The following is a 20,900-nucleotide window of genomic DNA, read 5'->3' as shown; positions in this document are numbered from 1 at the left end:
TTAAAATCTTTTTTTTTTTTAGATTTACCAACAGACAACAAGCAAAGTAGGAATTTCCTACAGTTGTGATGTTCAAACCAATGTTGCTTTGACTGGATCTTTTTAAGCACAACGGTTTTAAGTCGAACTAGAAGCCTTTGAAGCATTCTTCACCTATCATCCTGCTTCCTTAAAACTTGCTGCTGTCTCTTGATTAGGCAACGTACTCGGCCCCCCTAAAGATGTGACCTGCCTCGAGTCTTACTTCTGCCCCCACCTTTTCTATACTCCTCTCATATCTTCCTTCACTCATTCCCTCATCCTGGACCCAAGGTCCCCAACCAGCACGGTTAAGATAACTACAGAAACAAGCGTGTGGGTGGTATAACCAGAGCTCTGTGTGTGTTTGATCTTCATGTTATGTTTAGATGTTTGAGGGGATATCCTATCACCTCCAGTATTTGATGCGGTCAGTCGTTGCGGTGTGTGGCAGGAGAAGGAGATGAAAGGAGGGACTGGGAGAGTCCTGTTTGTGTTTTTATTGCTGGTGTATTTGCTCTCTTCTGTCCTCCACGGGATTAACAAGAGGAAACAATATTGTCAAGATTGTTGTTAGGTCTCAAAGTGCCTCAGAGACCCGCTGCACATTTTGCTTTCTTACGAGAATGGTGTTGTGACGGGGCTGGCTGGAGGTGTCGCGGAGCGATAACTACTGGTCACCTTCTGCCATCATTTTGGAACATCCCGTCTTTGTTTCACAAATTAGGTGTTGAGCATATCTCACCATGGGAACATCTTGTTTACTCTGAATGACAAGCCACATTGAACAGGCTGATTGTTTGAGTTCACATGCTGTTCTCCAGTGCTGCTCAGTAACGCAAAACAGCGAAAGCTTTATCAAAGTTAAACCAAGTTGCTGCATCTTCTTGTATTTGTTTATGTGGGGTATTCAAAGAATATGCAAAATCATTTGCAATAAAATCACTTTTCTATTTCCTGCCATTATGATGCTTCCAACACTCTGTGTCAGTCACTGACATTTTCACATCTGATAGTCTGATAGACTCAATTCAATTGGGAACCAAAACTCCTCATTTGTGGTGGCAATTCAGATTTGTTAAGATTAGGAATTTGCCGATACTGATTCCCAAAGCGATTGTTAACTGCACACCTGCAGTTGTGACCTGGTGGCCGGGTATGTCAGTCAGATATCTTTCACAGGAGAGCAAAAGAAGTCAGTGGCAGATTTTCACATCTTTCCTGAGTTAGATAAAGTCGCTTTCGCCGATCACAATCTCCCAAAATTAAGGAAATCAAATCTGATTTATCAGCGCCTTCTTAGTTTTATTGTTTGCGCAAAGATATATTTAACTTGACACATGCAGCTTCAAGCATCAACAACAACGTTTGAATTTGAAGCTGAAGTATTAGGGTTGAATGAATTGTTGATAATTCGGTTTGTAAAACATTCAGTTCCTGTTAATGTGTGCAGACAACATTTACAGAAAGATTTTTGTTTCTTATGACGTCTGTTTCAGCTGAACTTTACACTTCTTCTCCCTGACAGTTGGGGATATCCCTTCTTTCACTGTCAGCAACATTTTAAAGAGGGCAAAACACTTATTTATCAGGGAACCCTGATTAGTTAGATAAACAACATAATGTTCATGATCTAAAGTCTGGTTTTGTAAGGAGTGAGCATGTAATTCAGCTGTAATTTTAAAAAATGACTGCATTCAAGGTTGTTGCTGCTAAAAATCACAATAACGGGTTACAAAATTAGTTTTTCTTTGAGTTTTTTCTGTGATATTGCTTTGATCTGCACTGAGGTACTTGGGATTAGCTATGGACTTTCCTACTATATATGTAAAGACATGAATGAAGAGATTTTTCAGTTAGAAACTGTCTAGACAACAAGATTAGATTCATTTAAAAAAAAAAAAATTTAGGCAACTGCACAAGGATATGATGTGAAGAATTAAAAATAACATGCATGGATGTCTCAGTTGGGAATTGAGTGTTTCTGCTCTGCTCAAAGTTAAACTGCTATCCTTTTCTCAGTTTCTGTTCACTCGCTCTTTACAGCCTCTTCGAACCAGAATTGATTCAACTAGATTCCTTTCCACAAATCCTTTTGAGGAAACTTTCCTCCTACTCTGTCCCTATGCAACTTTTGTTAGTTGTTATTTGTGCACAAAGCAAGACATCCATAAACATAACTCAGTTGCCTGAAACTTGTGTAAAAAGCTGTTTTAATTGTTCAGCATCAGCAGTAAGTGTCGCCTTGTATGTGCTGTGTTTGCTAGAGCTGTTCCAAGCTGATGTGGATGAGTTCTGTCAGTACTATGGGAGGAGAGGTGCCGGCTTGTGTTTTCCTGATTATCAACGAAGGCAACAGCTTGGGCAAGATTCCAACTACTTGGAAGATGAGAAAATAGAAGATATCAGCAGGTTTGTACTCTGACTTTCACCTTTTTCTGTTTTATGTGGTGCTTGAGTTACTGTTAGTAAGATGATCTGCTCTAGACGCTCAGGTTTCACTGGTACGAGTTCAAAGTTCAACATGTTTCAACTATGATTTAAGTAGGACTGAACAATAAATCAATAACAACATACATCGCAATATACATGTGGTCAATATCAGTTGATATGTTTGCGAGATATAAAAATCCAATTTTAATCCAACCAAGATTATTCTCAGAAATTTTTCAGAAAAAAATTAAAGTAAAACATATTTGACTTTAGGAAGTTTTCAGAGTTTCAAAAGTTTACAATTTTCAATTTGTTGAGCTCAGAAAATTTCCACACAAAAGATTGTGAGATTATCTGAAATATTTTTTTTCCAGAAAATGTTTGACTTTTTGATCTACAATAATTTTCAAATTTTTTTCTGGAAAATCTTTTAGATTAATCTCAATATTTCTGAGTTTTGTGGTGGGCAGATGCGATGATCTTGTAGGACTGATACTTTCCAGGAACCAGAGAGTGATCATTATGATGGTAATAGCTACCAGTTATTAGACACACATTATACAAATAAATGCAGCTGTAGTGGTCAAACTTTTGGGACTTTTGGAAAACTGACAATTCAACTCACCTTATTAATTCTTTCAATCTAGAGTATATACAACAAAAAGTGAAGCTGATCCTCTGTGTGCTGTTCCTGATTTTAAATACTGCAACCTAAAAGTCACCTCAGCTTCTTATGCCGCTATAATTGGATTATTGAGGGACACATCATTCCTTGACCTTTTGCCTTTTCCATGTTTCCCAGGAAACACAAACACAACTGCTACTGTCCTCAGGAGGTGTTGAGTGGTCTGAGGCAGCCGGTGGCTGTGGTGCACTGTGGCGATGGCTCTCAGCGGCTTTTTGTTGTGGAGAGAGAGGGAATTGTCAGGATACTCAACCATAACCTCGAAGTTATCAAGGAGCCCTTCTTGGATCTCCACAAGCTGGTGCAGAGCGGACTGAAGGTAGGAAAGTGTCTGCTTTTGTGAGATTTTTCTGCCAAACTGCAGGGTCTTAGACATGTTTTCATAGATTGTGTAAAGGACTTGTAAGTTACAAAGGATTAATATGGACTTCATACCAGAAAAATAAGGAGTTTATATTCATGATTGATGTTCAGTACCTTCAGTATCTTGGGAAAGTATTCATGAACATTTTCACGTTTTGTCACATTACAAACGTGCAAATGCGAACCAAAGCATCTGGTAAACTACAAGATCTGACCATTTGCTGTACCAAAATTCATGTAAAAACAGTGAAGCATGCAAGTTTGTTTAGAGGTATTAGTTTATTTATGTAGCAGCATTTCAAAGCACGTCATTTAAAAGCACTTTACCAAAATAAAGTAATTTCAATTCAACTCTAATGCAGATTATGGCCATAAAACAGTAAAGGTCAGACTTCATGAAATAAGCCTAATTTTTTGTCTTCTCCAGCTGTTGGTTCAGTGAGTTTTGCCCATAGAACAGTGATGCTTATATCATTGGAAAGAGCAGAGTTTGGGCTTTTAATTTGAAAGGTTGCTTATGTTGGTAGGACTGTGTTGCACTGTTGTTGCTGGGTGTTTGTCCAGAATGCATCTGTATTTTCATTTAGCTCCCTAGAGTTGGAATTGATTCTGTTGGTGGAAGTGCTGCTGCTCCTGGTACCGGAGACGCACCGGCTACACGGGTTAGGAAACTTGACTTCTACTCCTGACTTCATGCTGAGACAGGGGTAGAAGTCAGGCCTTTCAATTTCCCCGACTTAGTGGTTACATATTTGAAAAAGAAAATGAGATTATTTTTAGGGCAGTTACTGAATAACATGTTAGTGGAAATTAAAATATCCCAAACTGGCCATAAATTGCATGGATAAATATTTTCTTTCAAAATGTTTCCAGAAGAGCATGTCCTTGCAGAAATGTATTAAGCCATAACCCTGCAGAGTTGGAGAGAGGACCGTGAGATGATAATGGGGTTTCAGAGGGCAAGTGAACAAGTGTACCGTAACTTATACTAACTATCCATTATTGTCTCTGTTTTTTGCATCTGAAATAACATTTGAAAAGTTTGTTGTCTCATTTTGATACTAAACATATGTTCCAAAAACTATCTTTTCAAAATAATTTATTGTCAGTGTCTCAGCTTCAAAGAAACTTCAGGCCTCAGGATTACATTCTTGAAACATATTTTCCATCAATAATATTTGCGTAATCAGATTTTGAATTTGAAAAATGTCCAGAAATACTTCAGATTGCACAAGGAGATGGAATAGCAGGGATGTTTTCAGGGGCACACTCCCAGACAGGAAGTTTATCCAGCTTGCACGCCCCTTGCTCTTCCACTGACAAGACACTTTGTTTATAAGGAGTCAAACGTAGCACAGCATTTGAAAATGAAACTGCCCCCTGCGGGATGAACTTCCTGCACTTCTCAGCTCTCTTATCATCATTCAATCCAAACTGGCTGTGGATAAAGTGACTTATTATGACAATTAGATGTGGCTCAATCCTCTGCCGACCCCAGGAGTCCTATTCTGTGATGTTGGCTGCCGGAAGAAGACCCCGGCAACAAGTGATGGAGTGATCCAGAGAGGGTTGAGGTGTTTACTGGGAGCATCAACAGGATGGAGCTGCTTTTATACAGAGAGAGGAACGCAGACACTCAGGGGACGGGGCAGATAGCAGGTTATCTTCAGCCGCATGCACATGCTTTGATTGTAATGTTCTGTGTTTCCTGCTGCTTGTCCCCCCTCTCCCATACTTCATGGATCCCCCAGTGCCAATTAAGACAAACTGCACAGAAACAATAGCATGCTGGGCCTATATAGGCTTCCACCTTCGCTGTGGGTGTTCTCTTAGGACGAAGGCCCAATCATTCCATCCTTTGCCCCGACGCTTCCTCCAGCGTTATCACATCTGAGAAATACTCTGACCAACAGAATCTATTCCAGATAATTACATGTTGAATATGACGCATCAATGTCTGCATTAAAACAACCTGCATGAGGGCCTAATCACAGAGTTTAACCTAACACCAGGGAAATCCCCAACACGTCTTCTGTTGAATGCTACAAGCCACACCCCTTTTAGATGCCTGCACGATATGTCCTCTGATTGTGGTAAAGATGACGACATTTACATCACACAGGCTTTGGGGTTAAGCAGATATTATAGTGAAGAGTGGGGTTTGAATTAAGCCATAGTCTGGGGTCCGTAAACCTGTGAGTTTCAGACCTGTTGCAGTTTAGAAAAATAGACTTATGCAGAAAACATGGAAAAGAGTGACCAGTGTAAATCCCTAAAGCTTTGTCTGGAGAAATGTAGGATTTTGCAGAGAAAAGTGAATAGGAATGAACCACTTTGGCTACATACTGAGGAGGCAAATGCGATCCATATCTGACTTTTTTATGATATTCTGAATGCCCCAATTTTATCTTTTTACCCCCCAAAAATCTGATTCGTGCCACTTCCATATGTGGTAGTAAATTGGATAATCTGATAGTTTTCAAAGCGTCTGGAGCCAAAAACGATCATGCCGCATTTTATCCAACTTTTAAGTCATTGAGGTGAGACATGGGTCATAATTCTGCATCAGAAGAAGCCAGATGTGAGAAATCTGGACATAAATGGTAGAAACTTATAATTCTGAAGTGACTGTGTCGGTGAAGCTCAACACATCACATCCACACTTCTCCTTTTACCGACTACGCATCCAAACAGACTTCTCTACAGAATTTGCAGTCAATGGCCCATAAAAGGCTATCGCTATTAGTTGTGCTTTCCTTTTATTAGCTTCCTTCATCTTGTTTACCTCTGTAAACAGTAAGCTGCTGTGTGACGTCTGCATTCTGTTTGCGGACGTAAATCGTTCAAGTCTTTTTGCGGTTCCATTTAATTAGAACAATTCGACTAGAAATATGGTGTTTTTATTTCTATTATTTCTGTCTTCCGTCGACATCAAGGCTTTCTGTAATGCAGCGCTCACCAGCGCAATTTGTTTTTAAAGGCAGAATAAGCAGTAGTACTTGCTGGCTGTTTGCAACTTCAACATTATTTTCTTGGCTCTTGTATCCTGACCTAATGAAAAAGACACACACACACACACAGTGAAAGATAGACGGATCAGCAACATTTGAGCTGAAGACGTAAGACAGTTCCAGATGCTGAACACAACAGTAAATCAGAGCTATAAAACTTTATTTACCAATTGCTTCACAGTGGTTTCATTCTACAGTACAAATAAACACAGGCACACCTCAGCACACCTCCACCAGGGAGGTGCAGCCGACCAGATGTTGTATATGAGAGCGACTGTCTGTCGGCTAGACCTTTTCTAGTCAAAATGAGCAGATTATGAGTGGGAAACCAAACAGGTTTATTTTTGTTTATGAAATTGCATTAATATATCTGTCAGTGGCCAGGTTTCAGAACTCCTGTTTACGACTGTTAGTGTTGTGGCAAACCACACCAGTCGTCTCTTTGTACAGAAACGTAAATAAACAAATCGGTCATCAATACACAAAAATGAAAGTCATCATATTTGTTTCTACACACAAACTGTGAATGTCATACATTCATATACAGGAGCTCTGAAAAGGAGACAAGTCAGCGACTGCATTCAGTCATTACTGACATGTAGTTATTTGATTCTTTATTAAAGTTCCTGGTGTTTTAGTTCAGCTTATTAATACTGAATAACAGTATGCTAAATGGAATTGAAAGACTACAACCCTCAAGCACCAGTTTAATGGTATTTAAGTCCATGTCTTGTTCTCAGCCGATAACCAAAACTTCAACACAGACATCAAACTTTATTCAACTTAATATGTATAAGACAGCCAAGTAAATAATAAGCAGTTTTGAATTTATCCAGAAAATGTAATTTAGGGAAAGCTAGACGTTTTCAAAGTTAGCTAAGACACTAAAAGACAAAGTAGCTCCGCTATTAGCACATTAGCGGAAGTGTGCCTGCTACTACTAAAGAGCCATACTTAATGACTTAAATTCATTAAGTATGGTACTTATACTTAATGACTACAACAATCAAAAACACATGGATGAAAAACGTTTAGCAAAGACTAGCAACCAAGCTGCACAGGTTTTCCTATAACCAACAAAGTTCAGCTGGTCTGCAGCGTCTTGTCAGCATGAATAAATACTTTTGTCCAGTGCCAACAAAAGAGCCATAATCTTCACAAAACAATATAAGGCCACAAGCCCCAATTGTTACCTTACTAGAAGAGCAACAAGCCTCCAATTACACAATTCGATGAGCTCTCAGTTGTTATGACCTGACTTAAAGGTCACAAAAAAAAACCCACTGTTTAAATTCTGAAATATAATTATTTTTTCTAACCCAAGCTGAGGCAAAAAAAAAAAAAAAAATCAAACTTCCTAATATGAAGTGTGAAATCAGTGAAAATAAAATAAAATGAACTCAGTGTTGTAATATGCAGTCAAAATAATCCATAAAGTAAAAGGCACCAGCAGCAGCAGCAGCAGCATACCGGTGGAGGAGGGCAGAGGCAGTCAGGGTTTAAATAACCGAAGGCCTTACCACGTCCTCAGGTGTCCCATATCAGTAATCAGTGTTGCATAGGAAAGATAAATGCCTAATCTAACCACAGGGTCCTGCGGGGGTCGTAACACACTGCCACAGGAAATACAAAAGACACATCTCATGTAAAACTACAACTAGGTGCAGGCGTTGCAGTGGTTCTTTATTTGTTCTGTGATACTTGGCAGTAAGTTCATTCTCCAACTGTCAGTTTGAGGTGTTTTTACACTCTTTGCACTGATCTTGTTAGGCGCAGTACGGCTTTTCAAATATCTGAACAGAATCTGATCTACTGCAGGTTTGGCAGCAGTTTGTGCTTAGTTCTAAGAAATCTCGGGGTGGTACTTTGTCTTCTTTTAATCAAGCTATCTCCTCAGACTGCTTTCGTATGCAGTGTTTGTTTCTTATGGCTCTGGTGCCAGTTCTGCTGTTCCTCTGCTGCTGAACGAGTCAGTCATTAGCAGGGGAGGTAATATTTCAGCCCAATAAACCTCTGTGTGTCCCGGTGGTCCCCCGTTTGGCTCATGATCTATGCCTCTTTGCTTCATTCCCTGTCACAAGTTTATTTTGGGAATGTGGGTCACTGCATATCCATTTCCATCATATGGATCTAACCTTTAGGTGAAGTTTGCACTTTTTCTTCCAATATTCACAATATCTGGCAAGCAGAACCATCTCTGCTTTGACTAACAGCCATCGGAATATTATAGTGCATCCACATCCATAAAGCACTTCAGGAATCTGACATTTATTGCCATTATTCATATTTTTTGGCGGAGGATCTATGACTTCTGCAGCGTCAAGGGTTTCAGCAACTTGCTCAATATTTCTCTCTAAAATGAGGCTGTGAAAACATCATCTAAATTATAACTTTAGTCTCTCTTGTTGATTACTGGAACTTAGAGTACCTTCTCGTTTGTAACAGTGGACATTTGGGCTGTTTCACTGTTGTGTGCTCTCATGGGTTTGTGACAAGCTAGACCTTTCCAAGCCACACCCAAACATATTTCTTTTCATTTATTCACAACAGCAAAAATAGATAACTGTACGCCTTTGAGTCCACAAAAAAAACTCACAAGTCAAGCAATTTTGAGCAACATCCTTATATGGTCACAACGTATAAACATTCATCACACCTCAGCTTCGTATTCTGTTGATTCTTTTGTGGACAGAAAAACAGGGAGCATATAGCAGAAAGAGGCTGACCCGGTTCACTTTGCCCGGGGAATGAAACGCTATAGCTGATTATTACGGCTAACTATGATGGGCAGACCACCAGGGTAGTGACAACCGATGTAACTGCCTCCAGGGTGAGACAAAGGTTTACATATTACACAAGCAATTTAGATGTTTTCTAAACATGTTGCCAAGACAGTGGGAGTTGGCAGCTCTCTGCTTGTTTAGGTTTCCTTTTTTTTTCATCCCTCCCCTTCTTTAACTCTCCCCCCCTCACATCCCCGCCTTTAATTTTCTATGGATTTTTGAGCGAATCAGGAAACAGAGGAGGATTGGGGAGCAAAAAGCACGGACTGAAGCACTCTGCTCTTTGTGTTCTCTATGAACTGTGAGTGAGCTAATAAATTCTTCCAGCCACTCAGCGTAGTATTCACAAATATCCCCCAAAGATTACACACACAAATCACTGCACAATGGAGGCCACCGGGAGGGACCGAGCGTCGCATAACCAGGCTGTAGGAAAGGCTCGGCAGTGCAGCTCTGCCCAGAGTCAAATGTTTTATAATGGCCTGTAATGGTATATTCAAGGGGCCTGGCGAAGGTGCGAAGCGGAACAACGCTGTGTAGGAAAAGAGAATGAGATAATAAGCAGAGCAGTGAAAGGGGAATGTGATGGACGAATATAAAAGAGGATTAGACAAGTTTGAAAAAAATAAAGGGGGGGAGTGGGGGGGAGAAAGGAGGGTGCGGGGTGTGTGGAGCTGGCATGTTAGTGATGATGAATATGACTGAGGGGGGTGATTCCAGCCCCGCACCATGGAGCAGAAGCCAAGCAGGGACATAATTAACTCCTGGATCTTTTGTGTTTCTCATCTGACTGCAGAGTGGTGATGAAAGGGGCCTGCTAAGCCTGGCATTCCACCCCAATTACAAGAAGAATGGCAAGCTCTACGTCTCCTACACCACCAACCAAGAGCGCTGGGCCATCGGACCGCACGACCACATTCTCCGTGTGGTTGAATACACCGTTTCAAGGTAATGGAGAAGTTTCTAATACATATATTCCCCTTTTGAAATATTTGTTTTTTACTGAAAATATTTGTTGTTTCAAAACATTGAGAGTGATCGTGTCAACTTCTTAGCATTTAAAGGTTAAAGTAACATTTTAATGTATCTGATAGATCAACACAATATAGTACAAATTTGTGAAGTGGAAGGAAAATTCTGTTTTATCTTCATAAAAGCTAAGTATTTGCTGAATAAGGAAATATTTCTCTTCCTGTGCATAATCTAATCTCAGGGTTTTGTTAGTAGGTATATCATATTAACACATTTTGTCCCAGAAATTATTGTATTAAACAATGGCATTGTTGTTTTGAGGCCATTTTCAACTAACACGATGGTAATGGCATAATGGTGCAAGTCCGCCCTCTCGAAGACTAATAAACTTTAATCTTGTACAGAGCACTCCGCACTTTAACTGGAAGACATTTTAAATACCCCAAATAAAACCCAGCAACCAAAAACAATAAATAAAAAGGAAATAAAGACCACACATAACCAAAACCCTACATAAAATAGAGTATGAAGTCTTGCTTCTCAAAACATATTAATCATCACAATGGAAATTATTGACCTCATTTTAATTTATCGTGTAGTAATTTCTTACTGCAACAGGCTTGCTTGTTAGAAAAGTATATGTAATAATTAACCTCGTAAAGACCAAGAAACAAAGCAGATAAGTGAGTGTAAGTGTGATGGAGGCATTTAAAGGAGGCAAAGGCTACAAAACATATGGAAGAAGTGGAGGAAGAAGGAAGTCCAGTTGGCCACAAAACATGCAGAGGACACAGCAAACAGGTGGAAGAAGGTCTGCAGTTCAGATGAGACCTTTGGCCAACATACAAAATGAACTGTGGTGGAAACTAACATTACATCAGAAATGCCCTCATTGCGGTACAATAAAGATTAAAAGCTGGTCAGGTTTGAAGGAAAGATGGATGGTGTTGCAGTGCAATCAAAACCTTTCACCTGCCAGCATTAAAACACACAGTAGAACCCGTCTTGGCACTACCGCAGAAACTAGCATCTACAGTCTTCTTTATTTCCACTTTTGGGAGTTCAGCCAATCAGCGTAAAGAAAAATTAATGACGCTCTCGGATTGGCTCTTTGCAAATTCCAGCCAATAGTGCGTCAAATAGCATTGTCCACAGATATATTTATGATTAAATGAATGGCAATGTTGATTCATCAGTTGATATTTTTACCACTAACACTGGCAACAAAAGGCGTAAGGGCAACAATGTCGTAGAGAAACACCAACCTCTTTGTGTAATGGAGACTCATGATGTTCGTCAGCCTCTAAGAACACTATGATTTGTTGTGCTGAGCAGCACTCCTATGATGATGACAGTATTTTACCTGGGTTGGTGCCTAACGCTCCTTTCATAATTACTTATGTTTAAGATAACTGCGTTTTCTCACGAAGGTATTTAAATGCTACGTTTTAATGTACTTAACCACTCTTCTATGTTTCACTCAATGAGCTAATCTTAATTATAGTATTGCCAGGCAATCCTAGTGACGGCAACATAGTTATTAAATGTAGGATTTCTATGGAGTAACAACAGTTAAAGTAATTTCTCTTTGGCAATCTGCTTTTTAAAAGTCCTAGAATTACCCAAAATAACACCTAACCTATTACAACACATTTGTTGATGGCACTGTCCGACTAAATTCTCAGCATAGTTCTGCAACACTTTGAAGAAGTCTGTGTTGTTCCCCACCCAAAGTATTTTTCCTGCGAAAGACGTTACAGTTGACAAACTGAATGTCTCCAGAAACTAAAGTGTTTTAAACTTTGGATTCTGTTTGTTATGTACGGCAATTTTATGTGGTAATGTTTCACTTACCCTTACTGTTGCATTTCTTGCAAGAAACCGTCAAAAGACGTTTAATAAGCTTATATGGGATTATGTGAAAGCACAACCTCTTTAGAGGTGTTAGTTTTTGTTGGTCCAGGATCAAAGTTAAAACAGTTATCTCTGCTTGCAGGAAAAACCCAAACCAGGTGGACACCAGGACTGCCCATGTGCTGATGGAAGTGGCTGAGTTGCACAGGAAGCACCTCGGAGGTCAGCTTCTGTTCTCTCCCGACGGCCTGCTGCACATCATTCTGGGAGACGGTATGATCACTCTGGATGACATGGAGGAAATGGATGGACTCAGGTCAGATCAAAAGTCAAAAGAATCACAACGAGGACATTTCAACACCGTGTTGTGACGGAAGATTGTGTGTGTTTGAATGCAGTGATTTCACAGGGTCCGTCCTGAGGGTGGACGTGGACACGGACATTTGTACGTCGTCCTACTCGATACCACGGAACAATCCGTACTTTAACAGCACTAATCAGCCGCCTGAGATCTTTGCACATGGATTACATGACCCAGGCAGGTAAGTAACGCATCTGAGATTCTTGAGGTATTTTGTTGCGATACTTATTTATACCCCTTGAGCTTTCACTTTAGTCAGCAAGCAGCTTCAGCAATTACAGCTAGAATCTCGTGATCAGGCCTGAAATCTGCATATAGTGATGGACTCAGATCTGAACTTTCAGTCACATTGAGTACTGCAACAGTGCCTAAAAAAGTCAGACAGCTGCAGCTGATCCAGAACACTGCTGGTTACGTTCTCACTAAAACCAGGAAAGTACAGGCTGAAATAAAAAAAATAAAAGAAAAGAAAGGGAACGAGGAAAGGACCGTTGATATATAACATAATCCCAGTGCTGAAGTCCTTCCACTGACTTCCAGTAGCTCAGAGAAGAGACTTAAAAATACTTCTGTTAGTTTGTAAATCACTGAACAACTGAATTCATTAAAGATCTGCTGTTGTTGTATAAACCCAGACCACTAAGGTCTTCTGGTTCTGGTCTACTCTGCATTCCCAGAACCAGAACTGCTTTTCCAAACATAGACAACCAGCATTCAGCTTCTATGCTCCTCTAATCTGGAACAAAATCCCTGAAAATTGCAAAACAGCTGAAACACTGAGTTCCTTAAAATCAAAGCTAAAAACTCACCTCTTTAGAGCGGCCTTTGATTAGTAGTAACTAGAACATTGACCAACATATTTGATTGTATTTGTTTGATGATGGCATTTGACAAAATGTTATGATGTATGATGTTTTTCTGGTGTGAAGAACTTTGACCTGCCTTGACTTCACATTAACAACCACAAACTTCAACACAGTTTTTACTGGGATTTCATGTGACAGAATGCAAAGTGGTCCATAATTGTGAAGTGGAAACAAACACGTGTTTCACAATCTTTTATAAAAAAAATCTAGGGTTGTATTTTCCCTCAGGTAACAATTTGTAAAATGAGTCTTTTGAATAATGGCTCTACCAGCTTACGAAATCTAGATTCTCACCTTTTTTTTGACCATTCTTGGTAAAATAGCTCAAGCTCAGTCAGATTTAATTGAGGCTGTCTCTGAGCATCAGATCAAATTCTAAATTTGATTTAGGTATGAAACAGTCAAACACATTAATAAACTTTAATATAAACTGTCGACTTGTAACTGGTTGTTTATTTATGGTTGTCGTCCTGCTGGGAAAGGAACATTCACTCAACCGCTCAGCAGATTTTTTTCTGCATTCCATGCATCTTACCACCTTCTCTGTCCCTGCTGAAGTCAGGGAGTCCCTCAGTATGATGCTGCCATCACCGTGTTTCATGTGGAAAGGCTGTTTTCAGGGATATTTGTGGTGTTAGTTTTTCATCATATGTAGCATTTTGCGAGTTACATTTTGTTCCCTGTGTTTGGTGTGTCCCCTACATGACGAGTAGCGAATTGCATCTGGATTTCTTCTTCTTTTCCACAAAGGCCAGATTTGTGGAGTGCACCACTAATGATTGTCCTTCAGACAGATTCTCCCACTCAAACTCAAGTCAAATGATTTATTGCCAATGCGATAATCACAACCTCTGCTGCTTGAAACAGAAAAAGACAATGCATGACATACAAACATAAAAACATAATCAAAAAAGTAGACAGCTGCTACTTTGATCATAAACAGATAAAACGGTGCAGTGTATTATGAAAAACCTTGAGGGGACCCAAGCTTCCTGGGCAAAGCAGATAAAGAAATTTAAGAAAGTTGTGAGCGTTCACTGTATTATTTAGGAAAAGTATTGATCTGCATGTGAGCTTCAGGGTTTCTGCAGCTCTTCTAAACTTACCAGGGGCCGCTTGGCTGCTTCTATGATTAACGCTTTCCTGTCAGTTTAGACATTTCAGTCAGAAGCTGTGTCCTTCTATTTTCATATGATTGATTGAACAGAAATGTTGGGCTATTGTTTTAAAACTTGACTCTGCTTTAAACTGACCCATCTGCTGTGTTTCTTGGTCTTCATTGGTCACTAACCTTCTCTAGCAAACCTCTGAGGCTTTTCTCAGACATCTTCCTGAAACATCTTCCTTTCCCTTCAGTCATGTGCTGTTTTGTTTTTGTCTGTCACATAAAATCCCATTTAAATATACAGGTTAGTGGTTGTAATGCGACAAAATGTGAATAAATTAAAGGTTTATGATTACTTTGCCTTATTAATGGTTTTTATTAAGAAATATAAAGGTAAAATCAAAAATTTGTCAAAAACGGCCATTTAGAACATTGACTCCGAAGGGTTAAAGTGCATTTGTTGGTGTTCTGTGTTTTGAAGGTGTGCAGTGGATCGGCTGCAGACAGACAACGGCAGTCTGGTTATCCTCTGCACAGACGCCAGTGGTAAAAACTCATCGGCAGGAAGAATATTAGAAGTTACTAAGGGAAAGGATTATGGTGAGTCACAATTCTCAAGATGTTTTTTTAAGAGTCATAATACTTACCTTGTCTTGTTAAGATATAACTCACTGTTCTAAAATGTTCATGTTTTCCATCATAACAGTAACTAATCACATCCTTTGCATGAGTTTTGTTGGATGCCATTGCATTTTGAGTACAGAATGGAAATACTTCAGCCTCTTGGATAAACTTTCGAATTCATCCCTTTAAAACCGGCATCTGCTATTATAAATCAATTTTATTTCGCAAGAGCACATTGTTTTAGATAGAAATTTAGAAATCCCAGTGAAGGGTAAATGTCAAAAACCATGATTGGAACCAGAGATAATCTCTTTTTTTTGTGCATTTTGGATTGTGAAAGGGAATGTAAGTTGGGCCACATAAAAATACTTTAAAGGCTCGGAACAATAATGGCTAGGAATACGATGCCTAAGTGTAGAAAAGAACAGCAGAGAGAGATCTAGTTCTTCTTAAACTGAGTATCAATTTAGACACTTTTAGTCCAAAATCTCTCACCTGAATTTATTTCTTACTTCAGACCAGCTGTCATCTGGTTTTATGTGGGATCCAACCAGTCACCATAGTTTGAAATGCACTCAACTGGAAAACAAGCACGCAACTCTTTTTAAATTAGCCAAGATCCTTTAAATTTTTATTTACCAGAATGATTGTTTCCCAGAAAATTATTCGTATTACGTTAGTTATACGATTTTCTTTTGTTACTAATGAAACCATCTCAGAAGTAGATGTCTTCTACTGTTGAACTCATAATTAAAATCATATATTTACTCCTTCCCATTTCCAGTTTCTGGTGACATGTGTAGTGACACTAAAATTTTATCTAATCTAAAAGTGCAACACATTCTTTTCTAAATGTAATAAAGAGCCACCAAAAACAAAACATTGCATTCTAGGAAAAAGGGCTTAATTATATTGCAACCATATTGGATTTGGTTTTACAGGTAGCGAGCAGTCTGTAAGTTCATCAAGTTGGGCTTAGATCAAACCAATATCTCCTTATTCCTTCATAGAAAATGAGCCTTCTGTGTATGACCTGCAGTCCAGTGGAGGAGCGCCACCTGTGGGGGGCTTCATCTACAGGGGCTGCCAGTCGAGGAGACTGTATGGCAGCTATGTGTTTGGAGATAGAAACGGGTAAGCATGACTGGTTTTCACATGTGAAGCATAAGGGGGATGATTCAAGTGTCTCAAAGTAGTGTTTAATCGTTTTTATAGAAATCAGTCTAGATGTATGTTTCCAGCAGGAAAAGGCCTGAAACAACATCTGTTCTAGTGGGAAAGTGATTTGAAAACAGTCGAAATTAATGTGGAAATATAAGGATATCAGACGAAAAATGGAAAAAGTTGTTCCTGTAGTTGACACATGCAGTAAGTAGCTGCACCCAGTTCCATCCATGTAGGGCAAACGGGTTTCCTGTTACTATCAGCACAGCAGAATTGCCCAATGAGTGTAAATGGAGACTAGGCATCCTGTCTTGTGCTGTTCACACTTTCCCTCGGTTTGTAATTCATCCTGCTTCGCTGATGTCAAACTCTGACGCTCGAGTAAGCAAAGGAAGTAAATATTGTGCTGGTGCGCTATCAGGAGTTGGCACCGTGTTTAAAACAATGTGTGGTCGCTGAATTCTGTGTCTCATTACCATTTGTGAGCGCAGCGCTGCGGCTGTAGAAAAGCCCCGGCACGATGTTTGTTTTGAAACCAAAGCGGAGGTCTTAAATAACACCAATTGCAACTTTGGTTGGAAAAGAAGATTGATTCCTGAACCATATTATGAGAACAGTTCAGCCCGATTCCAGATATTCACTCAGGCTTTGTCACAAGAACTGTGAATCATAAGTGTAAGATAAATCTTTCTGTTCCAGTTTGCTCCGGGTTACAATTTAGCTCAACATTAAACGCTCTGTATGTTTTGTTTGCCTCAGTAACCTGCGGATCCTCCAGAAGTCTCCGTTTGCCACATCGTCTGACAGCGAGCAGTGGCAGGAAAAGGCTCTGTGTCTGGGCTCGGTTTCCTGCGCCTCTCCCCTCGTGGGGCATGTCTTGGGTTTCGGAGAGGATGAACTCGGTGAGTACTGCAGCAGAAACCCAAAGATCACATCCTCCTCTCTAATAAACTAATCCGTCACTGAGCCATCAATCTTTGTCCTTTCCTGTTTCACCCACATTGCTGCTAACAAACAGAGTCTTAAAATACTAATCATTAAGCAGTTGAACAATTTACATGACCGATATTAGATATGTTGGTCTGCTTATTTTTACTTTATTACAATTCATTTAGTCTCTTATTTTATAAAATTTTCCAAGCTGGAGATTTAATTCAAGAAAAAAAGAAATGTGCTTCTTGTTGAAATGTTTTCTCCATGAGAGGTAAGACATTGTCCAGCTCAAACAAGTAATTACGTTTTTTTTTTATTTATGCACCACTATAACCATGACTTGAATAACTGAAAATGAAAACAATTTCTTCAGAAAAATGACCTTCCAGTACTTTATTAAAATCAATATTAAGGAATTATTGACTTAAAACAAATTCTTACACCTTGCTGAAAAGTTACGTGTAAGTTAGATTTGTTTTGTTTTAAGATATTTGCACAAAAAACTACACCAAAAATGATTGAAAAGTACGACTGTTGTGCTTTAAAGCCCATTGGGTGAGGAGTTTGAAAGTCACGGTGGAGCCACACTAGAAGAGAAGCTGAAGTGAGTCTTGTCTTCATGCTTTGGCTTTGATCCCCTCACAAACTACACTAAGCTAGCTCTTAGCACAGGCTAGTCTGGTGTAGTTTGGTTCAAGTGAATGTTTGCAAATCGTTTGAGCTACTCCTGCCACACTGGCAGAGCTGGGAGCTTCTCAGGCAGGATGATTGTGAAACACAAGACAACACACTCGTGTGATGCAGATTTGTACCCATTTATTTGTAGGTATTGTAGTGACCTCTGACATTTGCAAATTTTACACTGTACTTCAAACATGGTGGATAAGAATTTGATACAATAGATCACAGTTGCTACTGTTTTGGCTACAACATCTAAAGAGGACAGATATGCCTGACAGTGATGATGATGATGATGATGATGATGATGATGATGATGATGATGATGATGATGATGATGATGATGATGATGATGATGATGATGAGAGCTTTGATGAACAGGAATTTCAGACCAACCGTAGAGAATTGGAGGGCTGTTTTACGTCTGATTTGAGTTTCTCTTTTCAGTAAATCTTTGCAGTAATTTATTTCAGTCTGAGCTGTAATCTGATACAGGGATTATTTGCTAATAAAGGTGATTTGAGGTCAAACTAGTATCTTTACCGCAAGTATTGCTACAATAATTTATTTGTTGTAATAATTTGGAAAAAAAGGGGAAAAAAATGACTTGTGATTTTTGCAAAATGCTAAATACTTTAAATGTTTTATTATTTTTATTATTTATTTTATATATTTTAAAAACTCACTTTGCTTTGAAAATTAAATAAACCCACAGAATGGATTAGAAACAATCAATTAAAATTATTAGGAAATGTCATGCAAAACTAGAAAACACCAGAAATAATAATAAAAAACCCCAGAAATGCATGAAAATATTAAGTTCTACGGGGTTTAGAGTCCCAGTTGACAGCGTTCAACTAAAAACCTAGAGGTTGGAGTCCTTGTCAAACGGTGTTTTTGACTAAAGTCCCTGAGGGTTAGAGTCCCAGTTAAACGACGTTTAACTGAAGTCCTAAAAGGGGTGCGGGTTTTAATGTTTTTATCTTTTTTTAAAACTTTCTCTTTCTCACTGTTTATTCAATGTCACATGCTGTTTTTATTTTAATTATGTAAAGCACTTTGAAATGCCTTGCTGCTGAAATGTGCTATACAAATAAAATTTGATTGATTGATTAAGAAATTAGCTAATCTCATGTTAAAACAGCCTGAATAGCAGCAGCCACCCAATCAGTGACAATCTCTCATGGCAATGGACAAGCTGCAGTTTGTGGTTTTTAAGAATTTTTTTAATGGCAATATATCTGCAAGGTTAACATGCCCAGCAAGGTTACGTTTTTTGTCAGACAATATTAAAATATGTTGGTAAAGTTCGACCTCGACATATTTTCACAAACACTGCAGTGAAGCACAATGCTCTTGGCGCTGTGGCTGCTATTAGCACTACATCAATTCTCAATTAGGAAGAGGAGCATCCACCTTTAAATTAGAGTGAATAATAATAATAAAACAACATGGTTGTTGTATTAATGCTAAATATTGCAATCAAGTCATGGATTTGATTGCTTTCTGACAGGATTTAAGGAAGTGGTGCCAGATCAGGACCATAATGCAGAGTGATTGAGATTTTATACGTTTTGAGAAACGGTGTCTGACGTAAAAAGTGGTGTTGGGGAAAGACGAGCGACCCTAAAACACGGAAAGTAGAATCAATATTGAAGTCATTGCTCCAAAACAATGCCTGAAGCAATGTTTTGCTTTGCTAATGATGTTAATTTCTAACAGCACGACTGTAGAAATTAACAGTTACTAAACATAAACAGAGATAAATGCACTCACACTTACTAAATGGTTCTCTGTGGGCTGTGATGTTTTGAATCAAAATGTACATATGATGTGAATTGCTCACACAGGCTTCATAAATGTTGGATCGCTGTTATTGCCAGGTCTTGGAGTTATTATTTGATGAGCTTTTTATAGATTCCTGCATTGGCTCATGCTTTGCCAGCAACGCTAGAATTATATGTCCCAACGAAGGGGCCTCACAGACACATGTTTACAATTTATTCCCGTATGGAATTTTCTTGCAGGCTTGTTCCTCATTAAATTATCCGCCTGTTTCCCAGTCATGAGTACCCAATTGTCCCATTAAACTTTTTCTTAAAGTGCCTTCGCTAGTGGAGCATTGTGGAAGCTTTAGCTACATTTATTTTCTTCATCTGTCCTTTCCTTTCATCCTCTTGTCTGCCTGTCTTGTCACATGTTATCTCTTTTTATAAATTGCTTATGCCTGCATGCGTGCTACAAATAGCCTTTTGTAATCCACCGATGAAATATTAACAGGAATTTGCTGTGACTGTTTCACTTTTGCAGGTGAAGTCTACATTCTAGCGAGCAGTAAAAGCATGGCACAGTCACACAGCGGGAAACTCTACAAGTTGGTAGACCCGAAAAGGTACACTCAGCAAATTCTTTTGCACTTTTTGTTCTATTTAATTGAGTCTTTGCTCAGCGAGTAAGTGATTCTTGTTTGTCCAGAAGGACCAACTAGTCCTTCACTCGTGATTTCATGCTGTTCTGTCTTTATGATGCATCCCTCATGGTTCCAACTTACACAAATGAAGGCATTGATCATAGTGTATCAGATTGCAACACAGATATGTCTCTTTTTTTCTACTCATTTAGCTCTTGCCCTTCTCGACTTCAGGGGTGAAGTGTCACTCGTATTTGTATCAAACACATCCAGTACATCTTTGTCAGTTCGGTACTTACATGCACCAAACAAATCCAGTGTTGTTTTAAACCGAACGCATGAATCGTGTGTGTGTGTGGAACTAAGAATGTTCTGTAGCACAACTCCAAAACAAAACAGACAGGACTCCCAGCTATCACTGAACTCTGCTGTTTGGGAGCATAACAATTATTGGTACTAGATTAAAAATCACCTAACGTCCAAATCCAGCTGCCTGCAGCTTTCAACCAGTCCAAAACACTGCACAGCATAATAACACCCTGGCATTGTGGAGTGACGGCTCACAACAGCTGTGATTTTCTGGTGCATTAAAGTACTTCTGGTACACTAGATTGTCTAAATATATATATTTTTTAAACTC

General features: G+C 39.1%; 1 protein-coding gene across 2 annotated transcripts in view; it reads left to right on the top strand.

The window, feature by feature from the left end:
* The window catches only part of hhip (hedgehog interacting protein), a 40,065-nt gene that overhangs the window by 6,977 nt on the left and 12,188 nt on the right, over positions 1-20,900 (top strand). For both annotated transcript variants that reach the window (XM_008420114.3, XM_008420124.2), the window contains exons 3-11: positions 2,286-2,430; positions 3,254-3,455; positions 10,090-10,241; positions 12,262-12,435; positions 12,518-12,661; positions 14,933-15,051; positions 16,086-16,209; positions 16,999-17,141; positions 20,161-20,242. In XM_008420114.3, the coding sequence (XP_008418336.1) occupies positions 2,286-2,430; positions 3,254-3,455; positions 10,090-10,241; positions 12,262-12,435; positions 12,518-12,661; positions 14,933-15,051; positions 16,086-16,209; positions 16,999-17,141; positions 20,161-20,242 (1,285 nt within the window). The remainder of the gene's footprint in view (positions 1-2,285; positions 2,431-3,253; positions 3,456-10,089; positions 10,242-12,261; positions 12,436-12,517; positions 12,662-14,932; positions 15,052-16,085; positions 16,210-16,998; positions 17,142-20,160; positions 20,243-20,900) is intronic.

Source organism: Poecilia reticulata, chromosome 1 (assembly GCF_904066995.2).
Source record: "Poecilia reticulata chromosome 1, P_reticulata-male-v2, whole genome shotgun sequence".
NCBI classification, from domain to species: domain Eukaryota; kingdom Metazoa; phylum Chordata; class Actinopteri; order Cyprinodontiformes; family Poeciliidae; genus Poecilia; species Poecilia reticulata.
The sequence above is the reverse complement of the archived record's forward strand: the minus strand, read 5'-3'. Positions and strand labels throughout refer to the sequence as shown.